This window comes from Penaeus chinensis, chromosome 6, assembly GCF_019202785.1.
Source record: "Penaeus chinensis breed Huanghai No. 1 chromosome 6, ASM1920278v2, whole genome shotgun sequence".
NCBI lineage: Eukaryota > Metazoa > Arthropoda > Malacostraca > Decapoda > Penaeidae > Penaeus > Penaeus chinensis.
The window spans coordinates 39,614,434-39,621,933 of record NC_061824.1 but is presented as its reverse complement, the minus strand read 5'-3'; the positions used below and the strand labels follow the sequence as shown (position 1 = coordinate 39,621,933).

Below are 7,500 nucleotides of genomic sequence, written 5' to 3'. Positions count from 1 at the left end.
CTTAGAGATTATTTACTGTCGTTCTGAGATTGAATCTAGGTGGGAATGTGCGTTCTCTAAGGGCTTTATCGTAATTATTCAGATTATTACTGCATTGCATTACATTACCTTTATCATATATCTGCTACCAACCTTACATACAGACCGTTATCCTATATCATAATACCCTCCCCCACCACCCACTCCCGCCACAGCCAATTTTGTGGGAAAAAAGACTATGTAACTGTGGTCTCAATCCCCCATCCTACATCCTGACCATAAAAACCTGCAGAAAAAATATAAAACTATGTATCTGCCCCCCATCCTATAGCCTGTCCCCGCCCCCATCCCCACTCCCGCCATAACCCTAAGACCTGCAGGAAAAAGTACCTACCCAACTGTGTCTAACCCCCATTCTGAATCCCCCCCCCCCCCTGCCCCTCGCCACAACCCATTTCCTAAAACCTGCAAGAAAAAAAAAGACTATCAAACCGTCTAACCTCCTGCCTTTGGCCTGTCAAAACCAGGTACTCCATGACAAAATATGTGGATTGCAACTCGGCCATCGCTCTCCTCAGCCTCATCATGTTCATCGACGTCCTTAGGGTAGGTTTAGGAATACAGGAGGAAAAAGAGGGGGAAGAGGAGAAGGAAGAGAAGGAGGAGGAGGTGAAACCTAAGACGTGGAACGTAGTTTGCTGTCTGTTAGTTGGATGAGAACATTTTGTGGTTTTCCATTCGAGAGATATTAGCTCTCAGAAGGGTGTGGATAAGGTAGTGGATCAGAACGAGGAATTGGAGCAGGAAAAGTGGATCAGCTAGCTTTCCGTTAGGTGGATCGTGGCAGGTGGAGAAATACATGCCCTTAGATGTGATAGAAACCAGTTTTCATCCTGGATCCGGAGCTGAATTGGTGCCGGAATTGGGTCGTTTGGGGGAAACGAGCAGGTTAGGCCGTGGCTTGTAGTTTCCGAATTTGAAACGGAACTGTTGCGACGATCCGAGATGGGCAGTGTTATCGTTATCGTCCCACGGCTGCGGCGCAAATGTCTTTCCACGTAGGAGTCCGCGCCCCGCGTCCGTATCTACTAAACCTCAGCCAAGAAATAATGTTCTGCACAAAACCGTTCTCTCGCAAATAAACATAGAAACGAATCTCTCTCCCCGTATTCCGTGGAAGCAAAGACTTGCCAGTGACACCGCCCCGTCTCTGGAACACACGGGCGGACACAGAGGCCACAGACATTTCCACAGTGACACCAGAACCCAACACGCGCTCCGTCCGTCTCTTACTTTTTTTTCTTTTTTTTTTCGTTTTTTTTTTTTTTTTTCCTTTTTTGCTTGACTTTCTTTTGTCCTTTTACTTTTCGTTTTTCGTTTTTCTCTTCTTATCCACCTGGTTACTTTACCATCTCTGTTACTGTTTCTTCTTTACTTTTTTTCTATTTTTCGTTTTTCGTCTTTCTTTTTTCTTTTACTTTCTTTTTCCTTTTCCTTTTCTTTTTTCGTTCTTCTCTTTCTCCCCCACCGCCTCTTCAGCCACCTCGGTTACACAGGACACTTCTATTCCGTTTTTCCTTTTCCCTTTTCTTTTTCATCTTCCCTATGTCTCACCCACCGCCTCCCTTGCCGCCTCCTCCGCCAGGACGTGATCCAGCAGATCACCAACGGACGAAGGAAGCGCGACGTCGAGGAGGAGAGCGACGTCTTCGCCTTCGTGCACAACGGGGGCCTCGCATCGCTGAAGGAGGGGCTGCCGGAGGTCGTCCTTCCTCTCATGGTACGAGCTTGTCAGATACGAGTGTCGGGCAAGGAAATGAAAAAAGATTAATTTGCAGACGGAGATAAGGTCCGTCTGTGCACATAGCTATTCATAATTGTCAAAAATTCTCCTTATGGTTTAGACACCCTGTCCCTATCGACGATAAAAGAGTTCTCGTTCCCCCATTTGATACTTAATGAAAAAGTCAAAGAAATCATAAATAACCTTTTCCCGCCCGCCTTGCCGACCCTCCAGGTGGATCTGATGGAGGCCACGGAGGCCCCCCACTGCCTCCAGAGGCCGCTGTGCGACGCCAACGCCCAGCTCTCCCTCAACTACGGCGTCGTCGGCCGCATGGTGGCCTCCCTGCTGTCCAACGTCATGGGCAAGGCCTTCTCGTGGGACGACAACAAGCGCTTCCACCTGGCCCTCGAGGCGGCGGCGGTGGGGCGAAGTGAGCACACCTGCGCCAAGTTCCCCTCGTGCTCCAAGGCCCACAAGTACTCGAAGGACGTCAACAGCGGGGGCGGGAACGACACGCAGGAGCGCGGGGAGGACGCCGGAGGACTCGTCGGGGATGCCCTTCGAGATATCCATTATAACGGGGTCGACTGAGCGCGTCTCTCGGAAACAGAAAGTGTACCGGCGGGCATTAAACCTTATATTTTGTTATGTTTTATATTTATTTTTAAAAAATCTTTTCCATAAATGCTAGATTCACTGACAAATAAGTATGCAAGATATCTAGTCAAAAGTGATTATTTAATTCGTTTTCCTCTTCTTCATTTTTATTCACATTCTAATTTCGCTAATAGTCTGGGGACGGTAATTAGTTTCCTGAATCGCCACTCCACGTAGCAGATTGGGGCATTAACGATAAATTAACATAGAGGTTAATTTGATTAATAACTTTTCTCCTTTTTAAGAGACTATTTTCAATTCGGCGAGATTAAATAACATTATCATCGCTTTTTTTCTCTCTCTTTTCTGTCTTATTCTTCCTTTTTTACTCGTTTCCTATTCAGTTATCATCTCCTTCTCCTCCATCCCTTTTCTTTCATTTTTTTTTTTTACTTCCGCATTTCGTGTGGTTTCCTATCGTTCACTTTTATTTTCCTTAATAAGTGTACAGAATTTGTGTATACGGTTAAAGATTCCAACTTTTTTCTTTATTGCTGTTAAGATTTACTGAATAAATGAATAAATAAAATGGTGGTTTTATTTTGAGTGAAATTCTGTTTTCTTTTTTTCTGATATTGGCTTTGGTTCTGAAACGTCACACATAGAAAGAAAAATATGTACATAAATATCATGAAAATTATGGACAAATAAAGAGAAAACATTTGGGCAAGAAAACGATATGTTGAGATGAGGCCGCTGTATTTACCATGTGAGATAAAGTTTCGAAAGTGTAATCAGTTATTGAATATCTATGTCAATGGGACACAACTCTTTATATTCTGAAGTAATAATTGAATAACGAGAGATCCATGATAACATTAGAAATAACAGTAAATCAATAAATGCACACATAAATGTAGACACACGTACACATAAAATACACACACAAATGTATATACACAATAAATGCACACACATAAACACAAAAACAGATAAACACATACTTATATAGAAAGATATGTACCCAGATAGATACATAGATAACTGTATAGATAGATAGATAAAAATGTGTATAAATAGATATATATTTCCGGATCAATAGATGTCACATAATACATAGCTTTGTACATCACAATTCGTTTTCTCAACACGTTTATCTTGTCTTACATTAATTCCTCGTCTTGAAGCGCCGTGTCCTTGAGCCCTGCATCACCTCGTAGATTCCACTCAGAACTGTCCCTGCCCGGGGTAGTTGGATTTCACGACCCCATGGCTCAGTTCACGCCGGTAACGTTTGACGCTCTTGGATTCATAAATCGGGGTTGTACGAGGGATAACACGCAGGTAGTTTCACACCGTCTTCCTCAGGGTGACTGAGGAGTTCAGAATCTCTTTTCCCGTTCAATTTTGTGTTTGCTTATGTACCTGTTGACGTAGGTTCGTAGTTTAACCTAAGCAGCATTGTTATGAATCACGATAACCATCACTTGTACCCTAAGTAGGAGTCCTCGCTATATACTATACAGCGGGACAGGCTGGAACATAGACTTGGTTTTGATATAAATTGTTTGACGATGATTCCCTATTGATAAAAGGCTTTGTGTGCAAAGTGATGATCCATCCTGGGCCTACATTTCATTGCAACTTTGAGGCTGTACTTTGCAATATACAGGTTCTCGAGAATTATGAGTGTTGCTGCAGTTACTTTTGCTTTCGTGTGATTTTATACTTTTTTTGTGCTGTAGTTGATTGCCATATTCGATTGTTGGGAATGAGTAATACGCTCGGAACCTGTTCTGAAATTGATACAGTATTCGTTTACTTCTTGAACATTTTCTGCCGCGTCAACATCTAGATCGTTAGGGTGGAGCTTCGAGGCGAAACCCCCAAGTATGGCATTATGATAAAGTAATATAGCGAAATGGGTAGAAATGAGTTAACGATTAGGGCAAGTTGATAAAAGAATGGTATGAAGAAGAGAAAGAAAAGGAAAACGGGTGAAAAAAAACACCATGCTACGCGAAAGTTTCAGCTGGTGAGACGTAGACTGAAAATTCGTGTGTTTGTTTGTTTGTCTGTGTGTGTCTGTTTGTTGAGAGTGTGTGTGTGGGAGAGGGGATAGCTGCACGCGTATACCTACTCCATCTTGACGTGGCCAATCTCGCACTAAAGACATGCCTCCTCCACACCCTTCTGAGAGGTACTACGAGTATCTGTCGAATGGAAAACAAACCAGTAAGACCGCGTGTTCATCGCAATGGGCTGCAGGCGTTGTGTTCAATCCCTCAATTTGTGATTTGTTAATGTTGTGGCTCTTTGGTCACTGGAAACTTGGTTGCAATTGATAGCATATTGTTTGTGGATTGTGTTCACATTAGAGAGTTCTGTGTAGTTTGTGTGATTTATTGTTTGTCATTGTATGTGATATAGTGATATAACTGCAGATTTTATCAAAATCTAAGATAAATTATTTCCATTATGAGAATTTCCTAATATTAGTTTTTTTTCTCTCTATCCTAACACCCGTTTTGTAAACAATATCCTCCCTACTTTTCACCTCCCTCTCCCCCTATACCCTCCCTCCATGCCCCTGCCTCTCTCCCTCCCTCCATGCCCCTCCCTCCATGCCCCTGCCTCTTTGCCTCCCTCCATGCCCCTGCCTCTTTCCCTCCCTCCATGCCCCTGCCTCTTTCCCTCCCTCCATGCCCCTGCCTCTTTCCCTCCCTCCATGCCCCTGCCTCTTTCCCTCCCTCCATGCCCCTCCCTCCATGCCCCTGCCTCCATGCCCCTCCCTCCATGCCCCTGCCTCTTTGCCTCCCTCCATGCCCCTGCCTCTTTCCCTCCCTCCATGCCCCTGCCTCTTTCCCTCCCTCCATGCCCCTGCCTCTTTCCCTCCCTCCATGCCCCTGCCTCTTTCCCTCCCTCCATGCCCCTGCCTCTTTCCCTCCCTCCATGCCCCTGCCTCTTTCCCTCCCTCCATGCCCCTGCCTCTTTCCCTCCCTCCATGCCCCTCCCTCCATGCCCCTCCCTCCATGCCCCTCCCTCCATGCCCCTGCCTCTTTGCCTCCCTCCATGCCCCTGCCTCTTTCCCTCCCTCCATGCCCCTGCCTCTTTCCCTCCCTCCATGCCCCTGCCTCTTTCCCTCCCTCCATGCCCCTGCCTCTTTCCCTCCCTCCATGCCCCTGCCTCTTTCCCTCCCTCCATGCCCCTGCCTCTCTCCCTCCCTCCATGCCCCTGCCTCTTTCCCTCCCTCCATGCCCCTGCCTCTTTCCCTCCCTCCATGCCCCTGCCTCTTTCCCTCCCTCCATGCCCCTGCCTCTCTCCCTCCCTCCATGCCCCTGCCTCTTTCCCTCCCTCCATGCCCCTGCCTCTTTCCCTCCCTCCATGCCCCTGCCTCTCTCCCTCCCTCCATGCCCCTGCCTCTTTCCCTCCCTCCATGCCCCTGCCTCTCTCCCTCCCTCCATGCCCCTGCTGCCTCTTTCCCTCCCTCCATGCCCCTCCCTCCATGCCCCTCCCTCCATGCCCCTCCCTCCATGCCCCTGCCTCTTTGCCTCCCCCCCTGCCCCTGCCTCTCTCCCTCCCTCCGTGCCCCTGCCTCTTTCCCTCCCGCCATGCCCCTCCCTCCATGCCCCTCCCTCCATGCCCCTCCCTCCATGCCCCATCCCTTGCCCCCTTCTCTACCTCCCCAACCTAATCCCCTTCCTCATACTCCCACCCTTTCCCATCCATACCTCTACTCTTCCTTATACTCACTAACCCCCTACTCCTCCTCCCTCTCCCTTTCCCCTCCTCTCCATGCCCCTTCCCCCATCCTATTCCCCTTCCTCCATGCTTTATTCCCCTCCCCCTCCTCCCTGTCCCCTTCCTCATACCCCTCCCTCATACCTGCACCCCATGCCCCTCCATACCTCTCCTCCCTCCCTCCTCCTTCCTTCCCATCCCCCTTCCCTACCAAAGGACGTAGTGCAGCAGATCACGAACCCGAACCGACGTAGGAGGAGGACCTTGACGTCCGATGGAGACGACATCCTGCAGTTCGTGTCTGACGGAGGGGCGGACGCGCTCGCCGAGGGCCTCCCGCATATCGTCGCGCCGCTCTTGGTGGGTCCGAGGCCTCGAGCTGCCCTTCTGGCTGTCTCTCTTTCTTGGCGTTCGTCTCTTTTAATCTCTCTCTCTCTCTCTCTCTCTCTCCTTACCACCCTTTTCCGCTCTCTCTCTCTCTCTCTCTCTCTCTCTCTCTCTCTCTCTCTCTCTCTCTCTCTCTCTATCTATCTATCTATCTATCTATCTATCTATCCCTTTCTCTTTCTCTCTATGTCTCTTCTCTCTCTCTCTCTTTCTCTCCCCCTTTCTTCCCACCCTCAAGGCACCTACAATACCCCCCCCCCCATACTCCCACCCCCGCCATCTTAAAAGCCCCCCTCCCTCTTCTCCCGCAGCGCAACCTGTCGGAGGCGTCCCACGAGGCCCACGCGGAGGACTCTTGCATCCAGCAGCCTCTGTGCGAAGCCAACGCCGTCCTCACTCATCGCTACGGCGCCCTCGGTCGTGTCGTGGGCGCCTTTGTGTCGAACGTCGCGGCCAGGGCGTTCGTGGGTTCGGATCCCACTCGGTACCAGCTGGCTCTCGAGGCGTCGCAGCGGGGGCGGGCGGAGGAGGCCGAGGAGGAGGCCTTCTGCGCCGCCCGCTTCCCGTGCGAGGGCCGCTGAGGGCAGGGGGCGCGGGGGGAGAGGGAGGAATCACCACATGGTTTTATAGATGTTATTTTTAAGGGCCTTGTTATATTTTCGTTATGCTTATTTGTTCTTTTAGGTTTTAGAATAATTCTCTTCTGAAGACAGAGGGCCCCGGGCCAAATGAAGGAATTACGACAGGGCTTTGTCATTATGTTTGATGGGTTTTAAGATTTTGGTTTGTGTTATCGTTATGTTTTTTTTTTTTATGGTTTTATAATAATTCTCTGCTGATGACAGAGGGCGCTAAAAGGAATTATCACATCAATGGGCTTTATTATCTCTCTGTTTGGTTTTGTTATCATTTCATGTTATTTTGGGTTTTATAATAATGATTTGATAATATTTCTCCGCTGAAGATAGAGGGCACTAGGCCAGGTTAGAAATTACTTCAGGATTTGTTAT

The 7,500-nt window shown here is 48.4% G+C and overlaps 2 protein-coding genes across 2 annotated transcripts in view; both read left to right on the top strand.

Annotated features, from left to right (window-relative positions):
• The window catches only part of LOC125026283, a 21,313-nt gene extending 18,462 nt beyond the window's left edge, over window positions 1-2,851 (top strand). Inside the window, exons 11-12 of the mRNA XM_047614590.1 lie at window positions 1,625-1,759; window positions 1,997-2,851. Of these exons, the coding sequence (XP_047470546.1) occupies window positions 1,625-1,759; window positions 1,997-2,356 (495 nt within the window). The 3' untranslated portion in view covers window positions 2,357-2,851. The remainder of the gene's footprint in view (window positions 1-1,624; window positions 1,760-1,996) is intronic.
• Window positions 2,852-6,325: 3,474 nt separating this feature from the next.
• Window positions 6,326-7,197, top strand: LOC125026282. The gene is made up of 3 exons (XM_047614589.1): window positions 6,326-6,463; window positions 6,802-7,055; window positions 7,175-7,197. Exons 1-3 carry the CDS (start codon window positions 6,378-6,380, stop codon window positions 7,195-7,197), a joined length of 363 nt encoding a protein of 120 aa, XP_047470545.1. The 5' UTR covers window positions 6,326-6,377.
• Window positions 7,198-7,500: the final 303 nt, after the last annotated feature.

Coding starts and splice junctions, on each gene's coding strand:
- LOC125026282 (XM_047614589.1), top strand. CDS start 6,378: ATGGAGACGACATCCTGCAGTTCGTGTCTGACGGAGGGGCGGACGCGC. Junction 6,464..6,801: donor ATATCGTCGCGCCGCTCTTG/GTGGGTCCGAGG, acceptor CTTCTCCCGCAG/CGCAACCTGTCGGAGGCGTC. Junction 7,056..7,174: donor TTCTGCGCCGCCCGCTTCCC/GTGCGAGGGCCG, acceptor TTGTTCTTTTAG/GTTTTAGAATAATTCTCTTC.